Source organism: Coregonus lavaretus, assembly GCF_964263955.1.
Source record: "Coregonus lavaretus genome assembly, chromosome: 9".
Taxonomy (NCBI): domain Eukaryota; kingdom Metazoa; phylum Chordata; class Actinopteri; order Salmoniformes; family Salmonidae; genus Coregonus; species Coregonus lavaretus.
Genome location: NC_139996.1, coordinates 1,476,260 through 1,500,704, shown reverse-complemented (window position 1 = coordinate 1,500,704; position 24,445 = coordinate 1,476,260). Strand labels below are relative to the sequence as shown.

The window sequence follows — 24,445 nt, the reverse complement described above, 5'->3', positions numbered from 1 at the left end:
AGTATGTGTGGTGTTCAGTATGTGTGGTGTTCAGTATGTGATGTGTTCAGTATGTGTGGTGTTTAGTATGTGTGATGTTCAGTATGTGTGGTGTTCAGTATGTGTGGTGTTCAGTATTTGTGGTGTTCAGTATATGATGTGTTCAGTATGTTTGGTGTTAAGTATGTGTGGTGTTTAGTATGTGTGGTGTTCAGTATGTGTGGTGTTCAGTATGTGATGTGTTCAGTATGTTTGGTGTTCAGTATGTGTGGTGTTCAGTATGTGATGTGTTCAGTATTTGTGGTGTTCAGTATGTGTGGTGTTCAGTATGTGATGTGTTCAGTATGTGTGGTGTTCAGTATGTGATGTGTTCAGTGTGTGTGGTGTTCAGTATGTGTGGTGTTTAGTATGTGATGTGTTCAGTATGTGTGGTATTCAGTATGTGTGATGTTCAGTATGTGTGGTGTTTAGTATGTGTGGTGTTCAGTATGTGATGTGTTCAGTATGTGTGGTGTTTAGTATGTGTGATGTTCAGTATGTGTGGTGTTTAGTATGTGTGGTGTTCAGTATGTGTGGTGTTCAGTATGTGTGGTGTTCAGTATGTGTGGTGTTCAGTATGTGTGGTGTTCAGTATGTGTGGTGTTCAGTATGTGATGTGTTCAGTATGTGTGGTGTTTAGTATGTGTGGTGTTCAGTATGTGATGTGTTCAGTATGTGTGGTGTTTAGTATGTGTGGTGTTCAGTATGTGATGTGTTCAGTATGTGTGGTGTTTAGTATGTGTGGTGTTCAGTATGTGTGGTGTTTAGTATGTGTGGTGTTCAGTATGTGTGGTGTTCAGTATGTGTGGTGTTTAGTATGTGTGGTGTTAAGTATTTGTGGTGTTCAGTATGTGTGGTGTTCAGTATGTGTGGTGTTCAGTATGTGATGTGTTCAGTATGTGTGGTGTTTAGTATGTGATGTGTTCAGTATGTGATGTGTTCAGTATGTGTGGTGTTTAGTATGTGTGATGTTCAGTATGTGTGGTGTTTAGTATGTGTGGTGTTCAGTATGTGTGGTGTTCAGTATGTGTGGTGTTCAGTATGTGTGGTGTTCAGTATGTGTGGTGCTCAGTATGTGATGTGTTCAGTATGTGTGGTGTTTAGTATGTGTGGTGTTCAGTATGTGTGGTTTTTAGTATGTGTGGTGTTCAGTATGTGTGGTGTTCAGTATGTGTGGTGTTTAGTATGTGTGGTGTTAAGTATTTGTGGTGTTCAGTATGTGTGGTGTTCAGTATGTGTGGTGTTCAGTATGTGATGTGTTAAGTATGTGTGGTGTTCAGTATGTGTGGTGTTCAGTATGTGATGTGTTAAGTATGTGTGGTGTTCAGTATGTGTGGTGTTCAGTATGTCTGTTATTCAGTATGTACGTGACAAGCAACTAGCAAATTAGCTTAAAAAACCAAACATCACATCACAACGCTGACTGACTAACTGATGTGAGATATCAGGGCCTCAGGATAGTATTGACATATGGAATAGTAGGCTGAAGGTGCTGAAGTTTATGAAGTGTTTATTCTTATTTTAAATGGAAGTACAGTGCATTTCGGGAAGTATTCAGACCCCTTGACCTTTTCCACATTTTGTTACGTTACAGCCTTATTCTAAAATGGATTAAATTGTTTTTCCCCCTCATCAATCTACACACAATACCCCATAATGACAAAGCAAAAACAGGTTTTTAGAAATGTTTAGACATTTATTCAAAATAAAAAACTGAAATATAACATTTACATAAGTATTCAGACCCTTTACTCAGTACTTTGTTGAAGCACCTTTGTGAGCGATTACAGCCTCAAGTCTTCTTGGGTATGACGCTACAAGCTTGGCACACATGTACAGTGGGGGAAAAAAGTATTTAGTCAGCCACCAATTGTGCAAGTTCTCCCACTTAAAAAGATGAGAGAGGCCTGTAATTTTTATCATAGGTACACGTCAACTATGACAGACAAATTGAGAGAAAAAAAATCCAGAAAATCACATTGTAGGATTTTTAATGAATTTATTTGCAAATTATGGTGGAAAATAAGTATTTGGTCACCTACAAACAAGCAAGATTTCTGGCTCTCACAGACCTGTAACTTCTTCTCTAAGAGGCTCCTCTGTCCTCCACTCGTTACCTGTATTAATGGCACCTGTTTGAACTTGTTATCAGTATAAAAGACACCTGTCCACAACCTCAAACAGTCACACTCCAAACTCCACTATGGCCAAGACCAAAGAGCTGTCAAAGGACACCAGAAACAAAATTGTACACCTGCACCAGGCTGGGAAGACTGAATCTGCAATAGGTAAGCAGCTTGGTTTGAAGAAATCAACTGTGGGAGCAATTATTAGAAAATGGAAGACATACAAGACCACTGATAATCTCCCTCGATCTGGGGCTCCACGCAAGATCTCACCCCGTGGGGTCAAAATGATCACAAGAACGGTGAGCAAAAATCCCAGAACCACACAGGGGGACCTAGTGAATGACCTGCAGAGAGCTGGGACCAAAGTAACAAAGCCTACCATCAGTAACACACTACGCCGCCAGGGACTCAAATCCTGCAGTGCCAGACGTGTCCCCCTGCTTAAGCCAGTACATGTCCAGGCCCGTCTGAAGTTTGCTAGAGTGCATTTGGATGATCCAGAAGAGGATTGGGAGAATGTCATATGGTCAGATGAAACCAAAATATAACTTTTTGGTAAAAACTCAACTCGTCGTGTTTGGAGGACAAAGAATGCTGAGTTGCATCCAAAGAACACCATACCTACTGTGAAGCATGGGGGTGGAAACATCATGCTTTGGGGCTGTTTTTCTGCAAAGGGACCAGGACGACTGATCCGTGTAAAGGAAAGAATGAATGGGCCATGTATTGTGAGATTTCGAGTGAAAACCTCCTTCCATCAGCAAGGGCATTGAAGATGAAACGTGGCTGGGTCTTTCATGACAATGATCCCAAACACACCGCCCGGGCAACGAAGGAGTGGCTTCGTAAGAAGCATTTCAAGGTCCTGGAGTGGCCTAGCCAGTCTCCAGATCTCAACCCCATAGAAAATCTTTGGAGGGAGTTGAAAGTCCGTGTTGCCCAGCGACAGCCCCAAAACATCACTGCTCTAGAGGAGATCTGCATGGAGGAATGGGCAAAATACCAGCAACAGTGTGTGAAAACCTTGTGAAGACTTACAGAAAACGTTTGACCTGTGTCATTGCCAACAAAGGGTATATAACAAAGTATTGAGAAACTTTTGTTATTGACCAAATACTTATTTTCCACCATAATTTGCAAATAAATTAATAAAAAATCCTACAATCTGATTTTCTGGATTTTGTTTTCTCATTTTGTCTGTCATAGTTGACGTGTACCTATGATGAAAATTACAGGCCTCTCTCATCTTTTTAAGTGGGAGAACTTGCACAATTGGTGGCTGACTAAATACTTTTTTCCCCCACTGTATGTCTGCAGATGTCACGCCCTGGCTCTGGGGACTCTTAAATGTTGAGCCAGGGTGTGTCGTTTCTATGTTGTGTTTTCTATGTTTAGTTTCTAGATCGTTTAGATCTATGTTGGCCAGGGTGGTTCCCAATCAGAGGCAGCTGTAGCTCGTTGTCTCTGATTGGGGACCATACTTAGGTAGCCTGTTGGCACTAGTGGGTTGTGGGATCTTGTTCCGTTGTAAGGTATGTTGTTTGTAAGCTACCTTGGACGTCACGTTTCGTTTGTTGTTTTGTCGTGTGTTTAGCCGTAAATAAATATGACTGCATATCACGCTGCGCCTTGGTCCTTCTCGTCCGTAAACGATCGTGACAGCAGATCCTCTGAAGCTCTGTCAGGTTGGATGGGAAGTGTTGCTGTACAGCTATTTTCAGGTCTCTCCAGACATGTTAGATCGGGTTCAAGTCCGGGCTCTGGCTGGGCCACTCAAGGACATTCAGAGACTTGTCCCGAAGCCACTCCTGCGTTGTCTTGGCTATGTGCTTAGGTTCGTTGTCCTGTTGGAAGGTGAACCTTCGCACCAGTCTGAGGTCCTGAGTACTCTGGAGTAGGTTTTCATCAAGGATCTCTCTGTACTTTGCTCCGTTCATCTTTCTCTCGATCCTGAATAGTCTCCCAATCTCTGCCGCTGAAAAACATCCCCACAGCATGAAGCTGCCACAACCGTGCTTCACCGTAGAGATGGTGCCAGGTTTCCTCCAGACGTGCCGCTTGGTATTCAGGCCAAATAGTTCAATCTTGGTTTCATCAGACCAGAGAATCTTGTTTCTCATGGTCTGAGAGTCATTTAGGTGCCTTTTGGTAAACTCCAAGCGGGCTGTCATGTGCCTTTTACTGAGGAGTGGTTTCCGTCTGGCCACTCTACCATAATGGCCTGATTGGTGGAGTGCTGCAGAGATGGTTGTCCTTCTGGAAGGTTCTCCCATCTCCACAGAGGAACTCTAGAGCTCTGTCAGAGTGACCATCGGGTTCTTGGTCACCTCCCTGACCAAGGACCTTCTCCCCCGATTGCTCAGTTTGGCTGGACGGCCAGCTCTAGGAAGAGAATTGGTGGTTCCAAACTTCTTCCATTAAAGAATAATGGAGGCCACTGTCTTCTTGGGGACCTTCAATGCTGCAGACATTTTTTGGGACCCTTCCCCAGATCTGTGCCTCGACACAATCCTGTCTCGGAGCTCTACGGACAATTCCTTTGACCTCATGGCTTGGTTTTTGCTCTGACATGCATTGTCAACTGTGGGACCTTATATAGACAGGTGTGTGCCTTTCCAAATCAAGTTGTAGAAACTCCAATCAAGTTGTAGAAACATCTCAAGAATGATCAATGGAAACAGGATGCACCTGAGCACAATTTTGAGTCTCATAGTAAAGGGTCTGAAAACCTAAAACCTGTTTTTGCTTTGTCATTATGGGGTATTGTGTGTAGATTGATGAGGGGGAAAAAAAGTATTTAATCAATTTAAAAAAAAGAAAAGTTGCTGAGGTGGAAACCATTAAGTTTAATCTTTAGAGGGAGGAAACTCAACACGATTCAAGGTTGCTGCATTCACGTCTGTTAATTCTGATCATGGTGACTCAGGTGAAAGCCAAAGCGGGAGGACCGTAGGTGAAACTCACTTTTGGTTCATTATATATGAGCAGGAGTCTAACAACTCCGATCTGATTCTGGTTCATTATATATCAGCAGGAGTCTAACAACTCCGGTAACTACAGAAACTATATGAATCACATGATTATGAATTTTAATGTATGTAGTTCTGTCCTTGTGATGTTCTTGTCTATTAATGTTCTGTATTATGTCATGTTTTTGGTTTTGTGTGGACCCCAGGAAGAGTAGCTGCTGCTTTTGCTGTAGCTGATGGGGATCCTAATAAACTACTACTGTGGATCCTAATAAACTACTACTGTGGATCCTAATAAACTACTACTGTGGATCCTAATAAACTACTACTGTGGATCCTAATAAACTACTAATGGGGATCCTAATAAACTACTACTGGGGATCCTAATAAACTACTACAATAGATCCTAATAAACTACTACTGTGGATCCTAATAAACTACTACTGGGGATCCTAATAAACTACTAATGGGGATCCTTATAAACTACTAATGGGGATCCTAATAAACTACTACTGGGGATCCTAATAAACTACTAATGGGGATCCTAATAAACTACTACTGGGGATCCTAATAAACTACTAATGGGGATCCTTATAAACTACTAATGTGGATCCTAATAAACTACTAATGTGGATCCTAATAAACTACTACTGGGGATCCTAATAAACTACTAATGGGGATCCTTATAAACTACTAATGGGGATCCTAATAAACTACTAATGGGGATCCTAATAAACTACTACTATGGATCCTAATAAACTACGACTGTGGATCCTAATAAACTACTAATGTGGATCCTAATGAACTACTAATGGGGATCCTAATAAAATACTAATGGGGATCCAAATAAACTACTACTATGGATCCTAATAAACTACTACTGTGGATCCTAATAAACTACTACTGTGGATCCTAATAAACTACTAATGGGGATCCTAATAAAATACTAATGGGGATCCAAATAAACTACTACTATGGATCCTAATAAACTACTACTGGGGATCCAAATAAACTACTACTGTGGATCCTAATAAACTACGACTGTGGATCCTAATAAACTACTAATGGGGATCCTAATAAACTACTAATGGGGATCCTAATAAACTACTAATGGGGATCCTAATAAAATACTACTGGGGATCCTAATAACTTACTACTGTGGATCCTAATTAACTACTAATGGGGATCCTAATAAACTACAAATGGGGATCCTAATAAACTACTACTGTGGATCCTAATAAACTACTACTGTGGATCCTAATAAACTCCTACTGTGGATCCTAATAAACTACTAATGGGGATCCTAATAAACTACTAATGGGGATCCTAATAAACTACTAATGGGGATCCTAATAAACTACTACTGTGGATCCTAATATACTACTACTGGGGATCCTAATAAACTACTACTGTGGATCCAAATAAACTACTATTGTGGATCCTAATAAACTACTACTGTGGATCCTAATAAACTACTAATGGGGATCCTAATAAATTACTAATGGGGATCCTAATAAACTACTAATAGGGATCCTAATAAATTACTAATGGGGATCCTAATAAACTACTACTGGGGATCCTAATAAACTACTAATGGGGATCCTAATAAACTACTAATGGGGATCCTAATAAACTACTACTGTGGATCCTAATAAACTACTACTGTGGATCCTAATAAACTACTACTGTGGATCCTAATACACTACTACAGTGGATCCTAATAAACTACTACAGTGGATCCTAATAAACTACTACTGTGGATCCTAATAAACTACTACTGGGGATCCTAATATACTACTAGTGGGGATCCTAATAAACTACTACTGTGGATCCTAATAAACTACTACTGGGGATCCTAATATACTACTAGTGGGGATCCTAATAAACTACTAATGGGGATCCTAATAAACTACTAATGGGGATCCTAATAAACTACTACTGTGGATCCTAATAAACTACTACTGTGGATCCTAATAAACTACTACTGTGGATCCTAATAAACTACTAATGGGGATCCTAATAAACTACTAATGGGGATCCTAATACACTACTAATGTGGATCCTAATATACTACTAATGGGGATCCTAATACACTACTAATGTGGATCCTAATATACTACTAATGGGGATCCTAATACACTACTAATGTGGATCCTAATATACTACTAATGGGGATCCTAATAAACTACAAATGGGGATCCTAATAAACTACTAATGGGGATCCTAATAAACTACTAATGGGGATCCTAATAAACTACTACTGTGGATCCTAATAAACTACTAATGGGGATCCTAATAAACTACTACTGTGGATCCTATTAAACTACTACAGTGGATCCTAATAAACTACTAATGGGGATCCTAATAAACTACTAATGGGGATCCTAATAAACTACTAATGGGGATCCTAATAAACTACTACTGGGGATAAATAATAAACTACTACTGGGGATCCTAATAAACTACTACTGTGGATCCTAATAAACTACTAATGGGGATCCTAATAAACTACTACAGTGGATCCTAATAAACTACTAATGGGGATCCTAATAAACTACTAATGGGGATCCTAATAAACTACTACTGTGGATCCTATTAAACTACTACTGTGGATCCTAATAAACTACTACTGGGGATCCTAATAAACTACTAATGGGGATCCTAATAAACTACTACTGTGGATCCTATTAAACTACTACTGTGGATCCTAATAAACTACTACTGGGGATCCTAATATACTACTAGTGGGGATCCTAATAAACTACTAATGGGGATCCTAATAAACTACTAATGGGGATCCTAATAAACTACTACTGTGGATCCTAATAAACTACTACTGTGGATCCTAATAAACTACTACTGTGGATCCTAATAAACTACTAATGGGGATCCTAATAAACTACTAATGGGGATCCTAATACACTACTAATGTGGATCCTAATATACTACTAATGGGGATCCTAATACACTACTAATGTGGATCCTAATATACTACTAATGGGGATCCTAATACACTACTAATGTGGATCCTAATATACTACTAATGGGGATCCTAATAAACTACAAATGGGGATCCTAATAAACTACTAATGGGGATCCTAATAAACTACTAATGGGGATCCTAATAAACTACTACTGTGGATCCTAATAAACTACTAATGGGGATCCTAATAAACTACTACTGTGGATCCTATTAAACTACTACAGTGGATCCTAATAAACTACTAATGGGGATCCTAATAAACTACTAATGGGGATCCTAATAAACTACTAATGGGGATCCTAATAAACTACTACTGGGGATAAATAATAAACTACTACTGGGGATCCTAATAAACTACTACTGTGGATCCTAATAAACTACTAATGGGGATCCTAATAAACTACTACAGTGGATCCTAATAAACTACTAATGGGGATCCTAATAAACTACTAATGGGGATCCTAATAAACTACTACTGTGGATCCTATTAAACTACTACTGTGGATCCTAATAAACTACTACTGGGGATCCTAATAAACTACTAATGGGGATCCTAATAAACTACTACTGTGGATCCTATTAAACTACTACTGTGGATCCTAATAAACTACTACTGGGGATCCTAATAAACTACTAATGGGGATCCTAATAAACTACTACTGGGGATCCATAATAAAAAACTACTGTGGATCCTAATAAACTACTACTGTGGATCCTAATAAACTACTACTGTGGATCCTATTAAACTACTACTGTTGATCCTATTAAACTACTACTGTGGATCCTATTAAACTACTACTGTGGATCCTAATAAACTACTACTGTTGATCCTATTAAACTACTACTGTGGATCCTAATAAACTACTACTGTGGATCCTATTAAACTACTACTGTGGATCCTAATAAACTACTACTGTGGATCCTAATAAACTACTACTGTGGATCCTAATAAACTACTACTGTGGATCCTATTAAACTACTACTGTGGATCCTATTAAACTACTACTGTGGATCCTAATAAACTACTACTGTGGATCCTAATAAACTACTACTGTGGATCCTATTAAACTACTACTGTGGATCCTATTAAACTACTACTGTGGATCCTAATAAACTACTACTGTGGATCCTAATAAACTACTACTGTGGATCCTAATATACTACTAATGGGGATCCTAATAAACTACAAATGGGGATCCTAATAAACTACAAATGGGGATCCTAATAAACTACTACTGTGGATCCTAATAAACTACTACTGTGGATCCTAATAAACTACTAATGGGGATCCTAATAAACTACTAATGGGGATCCTAATAAACTACTACTGTGGATCCTAATATACTACTAATGGGGATCCTAATAAACTACAAATGGGGATCCTAATAAACTACAAATGGGGATCCTAATAAACTACTACTGTGGATCCTAATAAACTACTACTGTGGATCCTAATACACTACTACAGTGGATCCTAATAAACTAATACTGTGGATCCTAATAAACTACTACAGTGGATCCTAATAAACTACTACTGTGGATCCTAATACACTACTACAGTGGATCCTAATAAACTAATACTGTGGATCCTAATACACTACTACAGTGGATCCTTATAAACTACTACAGTGGATCCTAATAAACTACTAATGGGGATCCTAATAAACTACTAATGGGGATCCTAATAAACTACTACTGTGGATCCTAATAAACTACTACTGTGGATCCTAATAAACTACTGGTGGGGATCCTAATAAACTACTAATGGGGATCCTAATAAACTACTAATGGGGATCCTAATAAACTACTACTGTGGATCCTAATAAACTACTACTGTGGATCCTAATAAACTACTAATGGGGATCCTAATATACTACTAGTGGGGATCCTAATAAACTACTAATGGGGATCCTAATAAACTACTAATGGGGATCCTAATAAACTACTACTGTGGATCCTAATAAACTACTACTGTGGATCCTAATAAACTACTAATGGGGATCCTAATAAAATACTACTGTGGATCCTAATAAACTACTAATGGGGATCCTAATAAACTACTAACGGGGATCCATAATAAACTACTACTGGGGATCCTAATAAACTACTACTGGGGATCCTAATAAACTACTAATGGGGATCCTAATAAACTACTACTGTGGATCCTAATAAACTACTACTGGGGATCCTAATAAACTACTAATGGGGATCCTAATAAACTACTAATGGGGATCCTAATAAACTACTACTGTGGATCCTAATAAACTACTAATGGGGATCCTAATAAACTACTACTGTGGATCCTAATAAACTACTACTGTGGATCCTAATAAACTACTACTGGGGATCCTAATAAACTACTACTGGGGATCCTAATAAACTACTAATGGGGATCCTAATAAACTACTACTGTGGATCCTAATAAACTACTAATGGGGATCCTAATAAACTACTACTGTGGATCCTAATAAACTACTACTGTGGATCCTAATAAACTACTAATGTGGATCCTAATAAACTACTAATGTGGATCCTAATAAACTACTAATGTGGATCCTAATAAACTACTAATGTGGATCCTAATAAACTACTAATGGGGATCCTAATAAACTACTACTGTGGATCCTAATAAACTACTAATGGGGATCCTAATAAACTACTACTGTGGATCCTAATAAACTACTAATGTGGATCCTAATAAACTACTAATGTGGATCCTAATATACTACTACTGTGGATCCTAATAAACTACAAATGGGGATCCTAATAAACTACTAATGGGGATCCTAATAAACTACTAATGGGGATCCTAATAAACTACTAATGGGGATCCTAATAAACTACTAATGGGGATCCTAATAAACTACAAATTGGGATCCTAATAAACTACTAATGGGGATCCTAATAAACTACTAATGGGGATCCTAATAAACTACTAATGGGGATCCTAATAAACTACTACAATGGATCCTAATAAACTACAAATGGGGATCCTAATAAACTACTACAATGGATCCTAATAAACTACAAATGGGGATCCTAATAAACTACTACAATGGATCCTAATAAACTACTAATGTGGATCCTAATAAACTACTACTGTTGATCCTAATAAACTACTAATGGGGATCCTAATAAACTACTACTGGGGATCCTAATAAACTACAAATGGGGATCCTAATAAACTACTACAATGGATCCTAATAAACTACTAATGTGGATCCTAATAAACTACTACTGTTGATCCTAATAAACTACTAATGGGGATCCTAATAAACTACTACTGGGGATCCTAATAAACTACTACTGGGGATCCTAATAAACTACTACAATAGATCCTAATAAACTACTAATGTGGATCCTAATAAACTACTAATGGGGATCCTAATAAACTACTAATGGGGATCCTAATAAACTACTACTGGGGATCCTAATAAACTACTACAATAGATCCTAATAAACTACTACTGTGGATCCTAATAAACTACTAATGTGGATCCTAATAAACTACTACTGTGGATCCTAATACACTACTAATGTGGATCCTAATATACTACTACTGTGAATCCTAATAAACTACTAATGTGGATCCTAATAAACTACTACTGGGGATCCTAATAAACTACTACTGGGGATCCTAATAAACTACTAATGTGGATCCTAATAAACTACTACTGGGGATCCTAATAAACTACTACAGTGGATCCTAATAAACTACTAATGGGGATCCTAATACACTACTACAGTGGATCCTAATAAACTACTAATGGGGATCCTAATAAACTACTAATGGGGATCCTAATAAACTACTACTGGGGATCCATAATAAAAAACTACTGGGGATCCTAATAAACTACTACTGTGGATCCTAATAAACTACTAATGGGGATCCTAATAAACTACTACTGTGGATCCTAATATACTACTAATGGGGATCCTAATAAACTACAAATGGGGATCCTAATAAACTACAAATGGGGATCCTAATAAACTACTACTGTGGATCCTAATAAACTACTACTGTGGATCCTAATACACTACTACAGTGGATCCTAATAAACTAATACTGTGGATCCTAATAAACTACTACAGTGGATCCTAATAAACTACTACTGTGGATCCTAATAAACTACTACTGTGGATCCTAATAAACTACTACTGGGGATCCTAATATACTACTAGTGGGGATCCTAATAAACTACTAATGGGGATCCTAATAAACTACTAATGGGGATCCTAATAAACTACTACTGTGGATCCTAATAAACTACTACTGTGGATCCTAATAAACTACTAATGGGGATCCTAATAAAATACTACTGTGGATCCTAATAAACTACTAATGGGGATCCTAATAAACTACTAACGGGGATCCATAATAAACTACTACTGGGGATCCTAATAAACTACTACTGGGGATCCTAATAAACTACTAATGGGGATCCTAATAAACTACTACTGTGGATCATAATAAACTACTACTGGGGATACTAATAAACTACTAATGGGGATCCTAATAAACTACTAATGGGGATCCTAATAAACTACTACTGTGGATCCTAATAAACTACTAATGGGGATCCTAATAAACTACTACTGTGGATCCTAATAAACTACTACTGTGGATCCTAATAAACTACTACTGGGGATCCTAATAAACTACTACTGGGGATCCTAATAAACTACTAATGGGGATCCTAATAAACTACTACTGTGGATCCTAATAAACTACTAATGGGGATCCTAATAAACTACTACTGTGGATCCTAATAAACTACTACTGTGGATCCTAATAAACTACTAATGTGGATCCTAATAAACTACTAATGTGGATCCTAATAAACTACTAATGTGGATCCTAATAAACTACTAATGTGGATCCTAATAAACTACTAATGGGGATCCTAATAAACTACTACTGTGGATCCTAATAAACTACTAATGGGGATCCTAATAAACTACTACTGTGGATCCTAATAAACTACTACTGTGGATCCTAATAAACTACTAATGTGGATCCTAATAAACTACTAATGTGGATCCTAATATACTACTACTGTGGATCCTAATAAACTACAAATGGGGATCCTAATAAACTACTAATGGGGATCCTAATAAACTACTAATGGGGATCCTAATAAACTACTAATGGGGATCCTAATAAACTACTAATGGGGATCCTAATAAACTACAAATTGGGATCCTAATAAACTACTAATGGGGATCCTAATAAACTACTAATGGGGATCCTAATAAACTACTAATGGGGATCCTAATAAACTACTACAATGGATCCTAATAAACTACAAATGGGGATCCTAATAAACTACTACAATGGATCCTAATAAACTACAAATGGGGATCCTAATAAACTACTACAATGGATCCTAATAAACTACTAATGTGGATCCTAATAAACTACTACTGTTGATCCTAATAAACTACTAATGGGGATCCTAATAAACTACTACTGGGGATCCTAATAAACTACTACTGGGGATCCTAATAAACTACTACAATAGATCCTAATAAACTACTAATGTGTATCCTAATCAACTACTACTGGGGATCCTAATAAACTACTACAATAGATCCTAATAAACTACTAATGTGGATCCTAATAAACTACTAATGGGGATCCTAATAAACTACTAATGGGGATCCTAATAAACTACTACTGGGGATCCTAATAAACTACTACAATAGATCCTAATAAACTACTACTGTGGATCCTAATAAACTACTAATGTGGATCCTAATAAACTACTACTGTGGATCCTAATACACTACTAATGTGGATCCTAATATACTACTACTGTGAATCCTAATAAACTACTAATGTGGATCCTAATAAACTACTACTGTGGATCCTAATAAACTACTACTGGGGATCCTAATAAACTACTACTGGGGATCCTAATAAACTACTAATGTGGATCCTAATAAACTACTACTGTGGATCCTATTAAACTACTACTGGGGATCCTAATAAACTACTACTGGGGATCCTAATAAACTACTAATGTGGATCCTAATAAACTACTACAGTGGATCCTAATAAACTACTACTGTGGATCCTAATAAACTACTACTGTGAATCCTAATAAACTACTAATGTGGATCCTAATAAACTACTAATGGGGATCCTAATAAACTACTACTGTTGATCCTAATATACTACTAATGGGGATCCTAATAAACTACTAATGGGGATCCTAATAAACTACTAATGGGGATCCTAATAAACTACTAATGGGGATCCTAATAAACTACTAATGGGGATCCTAATAAACTACTAATGGGGATCCTAATAAACTACTACAATGGATCCTAATAAACTACAAATGGGGATCCTAATAAACTACTACAATGGATCCTAATAAACTACAAATGGGGATCCTAATAAACTACTACAATGGATCCTAATAAACTACTAATGTGGATCCTAATAAACTACTACTGTTGATCCTAATAAACTACTAATGGGGATCCTAATAAACTACTACTGGGGATCCTAATAAACTACTACTGGGGATCCTAATAAACTACTAAAATAGATCCTAATAAACTACTAATGTGGATCCTAATCAACTACTAATGGGGATCCTAATAAACTACTACAATAGATCCTAATAAACTACTAATGTGGATCCTAATAAACTACTAATGGGGATCCTAATAAACTACTAATGGGGATCCTAATAAACTACTACTGGGGATCCTAATAAACTACTACAATAGATCCTAATAAACTACTACTGTGGATCCTAATAAACTACTAATGTGGATCCTAATAAACTACTAATGGGGATCCTTATAAACTACTAATGGGGATCCTAATAAACTACTAATGTGGATCCTAATAAACTACTAATGTGGATCCTAATAAACTACTAATGTGGATCCTAATAAACTACTACTGTGGATCCTAATAAACTACTAATGTGGATCCTAATAAACTACTAATGTGGATCCTAATAAACTACTAATGGGGATCCTTATAAACTACTAATGTGGATCCTAATAAACTACTACTGTGAATCCTAATAAACTACTAATGTGGATCCTAATAAACTACTAATGGGGATCCTAATAAACTACTAATGTGGATCCTAATAAACTACTACAGTGGATCCTAATAAACTACTAATGGGGATCCTAATAAACTACTAATGGGGATCCTAATAAACTACTACTGGGGATCCTAATAAACTACTACAATAGATCCTAATAAACTACTAATGGGGATCCTAATAAACTACTACTGGGGATCCTAATAAACTACTACTGTGGATCCTAATAAACTACTAATGGGGATCCTAATAAACTACTAATGGGGATCCTAATAAACTACTACTGGGGATCCTAATAAACTACTAATGGGGATCCTAATAAACTACTACTGGGGATCCTAATACACTACTAATGGGGATCCTAATAAACTACTACTGTGGATCCTATTAAACTACTACTGTGGATCCTAATATACTACTACTGGGGATCCTAATAAACTACTACTGTGGATCCTAATAAACTGTAGCTGTTTACCTTTAATAGGTTCTTGTCTTCTGGGGCAGGAGGGCCACTATTCTGACCTGCTGTCTTATCCTGTGGACAACAAGGATTCCCCAGATGTTGAAACATTCCAGAACATGCCGCCACTTTAAATGGACCAAAACATTTCTCAACATATTTGTCATATAAAGGAGTAGAGCTCACAGTTACAGTACATGTTTTGGTTGTACTAAAGGGTATTACATACAACAACAACCCCTGACCAAGCATGCTTCTTACCCTATGGGTTCTACAGTCGGAAGTTTACATACACCTCAGACAAATACATTTAAACTCAGTTTATCACAATTCCTGACATTTCAACCTAGTAAAAATTCCCTGTCTTAGTTCAGTTAGGATCACCACTTTATTTTAAGAATTTGAAATGTCAGAATAATAATAGAGAGAATGATTTATTTCAGCTTTTATTTCTTTCATCACATTCCCATTGGGTCAGAAGTTTACATACACTCAATTAGTATTTGGTAGCACTGCCTTTAAATTGTTTAACTTGGGTCAAACGTTTCGGGTTGCCTTCCACAAGCTTCCCACAATAAGTTGGGTGAATTTTGGCCCATTCCCCCTGACAGAGCTGGTGAGTCAGGTTTGTAGGCATCCTTGCTCGCACACGCTTTTTCAGTTCTGCCCACACATTTTCTAAAGGATTGAGTTCAGGGCTTTGTGATGGCCACTCCAATACCTTGACTTTGTTGTCCTTAAGCCATTTTGCCACAACTTTGGAAGTATGCTTGGGGTCATTGTCCATTTGGAAAACCCATTTGCGACCAAGCTTTAACTTCCTGACTGATGTCTTGAGATGTTGCTTCAATATTTCCACATAATTTTCCTTCCTCATCATGCCATCTATTTTGTGAAGTGCACCAGTCCCTCCTGCAGCAAAGAACCCCCACAGCATGATGCTGCCACCCCCATGCTTCACGGTTGGGATGGTGTTCTTCGGCTTGCAAGCACCCCCTTTTTCCTCCAAACATAACGATGGTCATTATGGCCAAACAGTTCTATTTTTGTTTCATCAGACCAGAGGACATTTCTCCAAAAAGTACGATCTTTGTCCACATGTGCAATTGCAAATCGTGGTCTGGCTTTTTTATGGCGGTTTTGGAGCAGTGGCTTCTTCCTTGCTGAGCGGCCTTTCAGGTTATGTCGATATAGGACTCATTTTACTGTGGATATAGATACTTTTGTACCTGTTTCCTCCAGCATCTTCACAAGGTCCTTTGCTGTTGTTCTGGGATTGATTTGCACTTTTCGCACCAAAGTACGTTAATCTCTAGGAGACAGAACGCGTCTCCTTCCTGAGCGGTATGACGGCTGTGTGGTCCCATGGTGTTTATACTTGCTTACTATTGTTTGTAAAGATGAACGTGGTACCTTCAGGCGTTTGGAAATTGCTCCCAAGGATGAACCAGACTTGTGGAGGTCTACAATTTTTTTCCTGAGGTCTTGGCTGATTTATTTTGATTTTCCCATGACGTCAAGCAAAGAGGCACTGAGTTTGAAGGTAGGCCTTGAAATACATCCACAGGTACACCTCCAATTGACTCAAATGATGTTAATTAGCCTATCAGAAGCTTCTAAAGCCATGACATCATTTTCTGGAATTTTCCATGCTGTTTAAAGGCACAGTCAACTTAGTGTATGTAAACTTCTGACCCACTGGAATTGTGATACAGTGAATTATGAGTGAAATAATCTGTCTGTAAACAATTGTTGGAAAAATTACTTGTGTCATGCACAAAGTATATGTCCTAACCGACTTGCCAAAACTATAGTTTGTTAACAAGAAAGTTGTGGAGTGGTTGAAAAACGAGTTTTAATGACTTCAACTGTACAAAAGGCTCAATCACCATTACAGGAGTTAGGTGGATATGCTGAAGCCCCTCAGGATTATAAGGGTCACGTGATCAGCTTTAGTTCTACAAGGGCCCTAGGTAAGACTCCTCCCACTCCTAACAACACCAGGTGTACACAGATGTTATCCCCATGGCAGATCATCTCAAGTGATGGTCTCATTCTCAGCTCTCCCTTATTAATGAACCAGAACTTCCCACGCTGCACTGGGGTTGGTGACAAACCTGAAAGAACGATGACCATCATCAGTGAGTGATTTTACTTTAAAGGACCCATGATCATCAACATGTGCCTTGAAAACTTGGATGAAGTTTGTGAAGGGATTTTGAAGGAGATGTATTGCTGAATCAGGTCCTCCATGTCTGAGGGAAACCAGATTACCAATGAGCTGTATCACATGATTCTTCTTACACAGGAGCCAGCCTCCATGTGTATTTTCACAAAATTATCTGCATGATCTACCCCTGACGTGTACAGATATCCCTCCCACCTGCTACTCTGTGTGTCAATAGACCATGATAATGCAGTGATTTTCTATAAATCTTTTAAAGCCTAGATCAGGGGGTCCTGATTTTAAAGCCTAGATCAGGGGGTCCTCTCCGGTTTCTCCAGTTTCAGTAAAAAATTAAGAATAATAATGGGATTGAAAAATAATTTTTTCTTTTGTGGAAACGAGCTCAATATAGTTTAAAATGACTCAAACCAAATCGAAACGGTGTAGAAATGATAATGGACCTATATTCGTAGTATTTTGACTGTTTCCAGCCCCCAAATAATTACTGAAATGAAAACTAGACAGTCCGGGAGCATTTAAAATTCCCAAAATGTTTTGGAAATTTTGATGGCGAGGAAGAAGACCGAATGCAGCCCATGGGGCAAAATGAGTTGGACACCCTGGCCTAGATCAAGACAGTGTATCTCTAACAAAGGAACACTGTATCAAAAATACTTCAAATATAAGTTCTCTGTTCTACTTTGTGAATGTACCTTGTCAGGTTCATCCTCAACAGCCACAGTGATAATATTAATGATGTGCTGATGTTTCCTGAGCTGGTTCTTGAACGCTGCCTCCAGCTGAACGTTGTATTTCATGAAGCAGACATAGGAGCTGTAGCCAGCCACCAGCATCATACTCTCATACCACATGATGGTGTTGTCCAGGAAGAAGATGATCAACATGATCAAGTCTGAAAACATTATAGATGTTCATTCATCATAAGTAAAAGATTAGAGAACACAGCAAGAGGTTAGAGAACACAGTCAGAGACAACATTTCTGAAATGGATCACTTAAAGGTTTCTACTTTGCTAACCTGGGTTGGTAAACGATCATGTTGTGAATAATAGCTTCAGTGATATGGTCTTTATTTTTTTCATTTTGAATGTGATTGAGATCGACTGTTGGCTCCAAGCACCCTATCATTTATTTAGGAGTGGAACACCTCTCTCTCCCGCCCTCTGGACTCAGAAACTATCTGGCCTTGATGGCCACATTTACTCTTAATCTCCACCTGGTTCAGCCAGAGGAGGACAGCCCACCCCTCTGAGCCAGGTGCCTCTCCAGGTTGCTTCCCTCTAAGGAGTTTCTCCTGGCCACTGTGCACTCTAGGGCTTAGGCCCAGTTACTTTAATGCACTTTGACAACTGCTGATGTAAAAAGGGCTGCGGTGGAACATCTCCCTTTACCTGTGTTAGTATATTATTACCTATGATATAGAAGGAGACGTCCCTGAACAGGGGCCACCAGGTGAGGTGCAGCATCTCCCTGGAGAAAATGGCACACATCCCAATGACAAACAGGATATTGAACACCGCCGACCCCACAATCGTCCCGATGCCCACATTGCTATGAGAGATGAACACGCCAATCAGAGATGTGAACAGCTCCGGGGCGGAGCCTCCCGCCGCCATGAAGGTTGCCCCGGCCACGTCGTCGGAGATGGCCAGCTGGTCTGTGATGACGCCGAGCGCAGGGACAAAAAATTCGTCGCACACGATGGCGAGTGAGACGAACATGTACATCATCCCCAAGATGTGGAGCGACACCCAGCCTCGTCTCCGGTCCTCCACGGAGAAGATATCCGTGGGGTACTCTCCCTTCTGATGAGGGGCGTCCCCAAGGTCGGCAGGGGAGGCTAGGGTGGTGTTGGGGACCGGATGGGTCGGTGGTGGGTTGGGCAGGGTGGGGATCTGAAGGGGAGGCTCTGGGTCTACATAGATGCAGTGAACGATAGTCCGGATTGTAGTCACTGATGATGATGATGATGATGATGATGAGACATCTGTGTCAATGGTATCCTCAGTGGTAGTGGATGGTGTGACATCATCTGTAATCGTCTCAGAGTAATAATCGAACACTTCAGTTGTCATTAAATCTATAAATTCCACCTCTTGTGTGTCAACACTGCGTCCCCCCTCCAGGAGGGCCCCTGTCAGGCCTTCTCCATCCCCAGACCCCTCACCTAGCTGGGGCAGGGCATGGGGCCAGGGTCCTGGGGAGAGCTTGGAGGTGATAGTCAGCTGGTAGAGACAACACAGCAGAACACCCGATAGGAGGAATAGAACTCTGCTCAACTGCAGTCTCTTCCTTTGGGTACAATACATTTACAAAGAGATGGTGACTGTGGTGTTATTTAATAGATGGGGATTTGTAAACTCACTCCTCAGCCTGAAAAGTCATTAATTGCACCATTGAATTGGATCCCTTTCCGAGGCGCGACTGGTTAAAACGTTTCAGGAGTACGGTCCCGGGCTATAGTCTCGGGTGTGAGCTGGAGGAAATGGTTCGTCTAAGCACAGGGATGTCTTTCACGCTATTGGCTATAGAGAATGAATGGGCAAAAAGGACAAGTATCAAGGTCTTCCCCACAAGACAATGGGGTGATAAAATACAGGACCCTGGCAGAGTGATTCAGGTCATTGAAGAATCCAACTCCTCCCCAACCTGTTGTAAAGAGAAGGAAACACCAAGTTGGAATTAATCAGATCCCGTAAAGCGCCTCATTTCTTACATTTTAGCAGACGCTCTTATCCAGAGTCCATTTAGTCTGATTTATTATGGTCTAGAACCCCCTGTCCATTTAGTCTGATTTATTATGGTCTAGAACCCCCTGTCCATGTAGTCTGATTTATTATGGTCTAGAACCCCCTGTCCATTTAGTCTGATTTATTATGGTCTAGAAACCCCTGTCCATTTAGTCTGATTTATTATGGTCTAGAACCCCCTGTCCATTTAGTCTGATTTATTATGGTCTAGAACCCCCTGTCCATTTAGTCTGATTTATTATGGTCTAGAACCCCCTGTCCATGTAGTCTGATTTATTATGGTCTAGAACCCCCTGTCCATTTAGTCTGATTTATTATGGTCTAGAACCCCCTGTCCATTTAGTATGATTTATTATGGTCTACAACCCCCTGTCCATTTAGTATGATTTATTATGGTCTAGAACCCCCTGTCCATTTAGTCTGATTTATTATGGTCTAGAACCCCCTGTCCATTTAGTCTGATTTATTATGGTCTAGAACCCCCTGTCCATTTAGTCTGATTTATTATGGTCTAGAACCCCCTGTCCATTTAGTCTGATTTATTATGGTCTAGAACCCCCTGTCCATTTAGTCTGATTTATTATGGTCTAGAACCCCCTGTCCATTTAGTCTGATTTATTATGGTCTAGAACCCCCTGTCCATTTAGTCTGATTTATTATGGTCTAGAACCCCCTGTCCATTTAGTCTGATTTATTACGGTCTAGAACCCCCTGTCCATTTAGTCTGATTTATTACGGTCTAGAACGCCCTGTCCATTTAGTCTGATTTATTATGGTCTAGAACCCCCTGTCCATTTAGTATGATTTATTATGGTCTAGAACCCCCTGTCCATTTAGTATGATTTATTATGGTCTAGAACCCCCTGTCCATTTAGTATGATTTATTATGGTCTAGAACCCCCTGTCCATTTAGTCTGATTTATTACGGTCTAGAAACCCCTGTCCATTTAGTCTGATTTATTATGGTCTAGAACCCCCTGTCCATTTAGTCTGATTTATTATGGTCTAGAACCCCCTGTCCATTTAGTCTGATTTATTATGGTCTAGAACCCCCTGTCCATTTAGTCTGATTTATTATGGTCTAGTACCCCCTGTCCATTTAGTCTGATTTATTATGGTCTAGAACCCCCTGTCCATTTAGTCTGATTTATTATGGTCTAGAACCCCCTGTCCATTTAGTCTGATTTATTATGGTCTAGAACCCCCTGTCCATTTAGTCTGATTTATTATGGTCTAGAACCCCCTGTCCATTTAGTCTGATTTATTATGGTCTAGAACCCCCTGTCCATTTAGTCTGATTTATTATGGTCTAGAACCCCCTGTCCATTTAGTCTGATTTATTATGGTCTAGAACCCCCTGTCCATTAGGTCTGATTTATTACGGTCTAGAACCCCCTGTCCATTTAGTCTGATTTATTATGGTCTAGAACCCCCTGTCCATTTAGTCTGATTTATTATGGTCTAGAACCCCCTGTCCATTTAGTCTGATTTATTATGGTCTAGAACCCCCTGTCCATTTAGTCTGATTTATTATGGTCTAGCACCCCCTGTCCATTTAGTCTGATTTATTATGGTCTAGAACCCCCTGTCCATTTAGTCTGATTTATTATGGTCTAGAACCCCCTGTCCATTTAGTCTGATTTATTATGGTCTAGAACCCCCTGTCCATTTAGTCTGATTTATTATGGTCTAGAACCCCCTGTCCATTAGGTCTGATTTATTACGGTCTAGAACCCCCTGTCCATTTAGTCTGATTTATTATGGTCTAGAACCCCCTGTCCATTTAGTCTGATTTATTATGGTCTAGAACCCCCTGTCCATTTAGTCTGATTTATTATGGTCTAGAACCCCCTGTCCATTTAGTCTGATTTATTATGGTCTAGAACCCCCTGTCCATTAGGTCTGATTTATTATGGTCTAGAACCCCCTGTCCATTTAGTCTGATTTATTATGGTCTAGAACCCCCTGTCCATTAGGTCTGATTTATTACGGTCTAGAACCCCCTGTCCATTAGGTCTGATTTATTATGGTCTAGAACCCCCTGTCCATTAGGTCTGATTTATTATGGTCTAGAACCCCCTGTCCATTAGGTCTGATTTATTACGGTCTAGAACCCCCTGTCCATTAGGTCTGATTTATTATGGTCTAGAACCCCCTGTCCATTAGGTCTGATTTATTACGGTCTAGAACCCCCTGTCCATTAGGTCTGATTTATTACGGTCTAGAACCCCCTGTCCATTAGGTCTGATTTATTACGGTCTAGAACCCCCTGTCCATTAGGTCTGATTTATTATGGTCTAGAACCCCCTGTCCATTAGGTCTGATTTATTACGGTCTAGAACCCCCTGTCCATTAGGTCTGATTTATTACGGTCTAGAACCCCCTGTCCATTAGGTCTGATTTATTATGGTCTAGAACCCCCTGTCCATTAGGTCTGATTTATTACGGTCTAGAACCCCCTGTCCATTAGGTCTGATTTATTATGGTCTAGAACCCCCTGTCCATTAGGTCTGATATATTATGGTCTAGAACCCCCTGTCCATTAGGTCTGATTTATTATGGTCTAGAACCCCCTGTCCATTTAGTCTGATTTATTATGGTCTAGAACCCCCTGTCCATTAGGTCTGATTTATTATGGTCTAGAACCCCCTGTCCATTTAGTCTGATTTATTATGGTCTAGAACCCCCTGTCCATTAGGTCTGATTTATTACGGTCTAGAACCCCCTGTCCATTAGGTCTGATTTATTATGGTCTAGAACCCCCTGTCCATTAGGTCTGATTTATTACGGTCTAGAACCCCCTGTCCATTAGGTCTGATTTATTACGGTCTAGAACCCCTGTCCATTAGGTCTGATTTATTACGGTCTAGAACCCCCTGTCCATTAGGTCTGATTTATTATGGTCTAGAACCCCCTGTCCATTTAGTCTGATTTATTATGGTCAAGAACCCCATGTCCATTTAGTCTGATTTATTATGGTCTAGAACCCCCTGTCCATTTAGTCTGATTTATTATGGTCTAGAACCCCCTGTCCATTAGGTCTGATTTATTATGGTCTAGAACCCCCTGTCCATTTAGTCTGATTTATTATGGTCTAGAACCCCCTGTCCATTAGGTCTGATTTATTACGGTCTAGAACCCCCTGTCCATTAGGTCTGATTTATTACGGTCTAGAACCCCCTGTCCATTAGGTCTGATTTATTATGGTCTAGAACCCCCTGTCCATTAGGTCTGATTTATTACGGTCTAGAACCCCCTGTCCATTAGGTCTGATTTATTACGGTCTAGAACCCCCTGTCCATTAGGTCTGATTTATTATGGTCTAGAACCCCCTGTCCATTAGGTCTGATTTATTACGGTCTAGAACCCCCTGTCCATTAGGTCTGATTTATTACGGTCTAGAACCCCCTGTCCATTAGGTCTGATTTATTACGGTCTAGAACCCCCTGTCCATTAGGTCTGATTTATTATGGTCTAGAACCCCCTGTCCATTAGGTCTGATTTATTAAGGGTCTAGAACCCCCTGTCCATTAGGTCTGATTTATTATGGTCTAGAACCCCCTGTCCATTAGGTCTGATTTATTACGGTCTAGAACCCCCTGTCCATTAGGTCTGATTTATTACGGTCTAGAACCCCCTGTCCATTTAGTCTGATTTATTATGGTCTAGAACCCCCTGTCCATTAGGTCTGATTTATTATGGTCTAGAACCCCTGTCCATTAGGTCTGATTTATTATGGTCTAGAACCCCCTGTCCATTAGGTCTGATTTATTACGGTCTAGAACCCCCTGTCCATTAGGTCTGATTTATTATGGTCTAGAACCCCCCTGTCCATTAGGTCTGATTTATTACGGTCTAGAACCCCCTGTCCATTAG

At 39.3% G+C, this 24,445-nt stretch overlaps 1 protein-coding gene across 1 annotated transcript in view; it reads right to left on the bottom strand.

The window, feature by feature from the left end:
* Positions 1-20,128, bottom strand: part of LOC311134509 (sodium/potassium/calcium exchanger 1-like) — a gene marked incomplete at both ends in the record, with an annotated part of 45,260 nt that extends 25,132 nt beyond the window's left edge. The window contains 3 exons of the mRNA XM_084168207.1: positions 15,648-15,707; positions 18,513-18,712; positions 19,231-20,128. Coding sequence (XP_084024333.1) covers positions 15,648-15,707; positions 18,513-18,712; positions 19,231-20,128 — 1,158 coding nt within the window. The remainder of the gene's footprint in view (positions 1-15,647; positions 15,708-18,512; positions 18,713-19,230) is intronic.
* Positions 20,129-24,445: the final 4,317 nt, after the last annotated feature.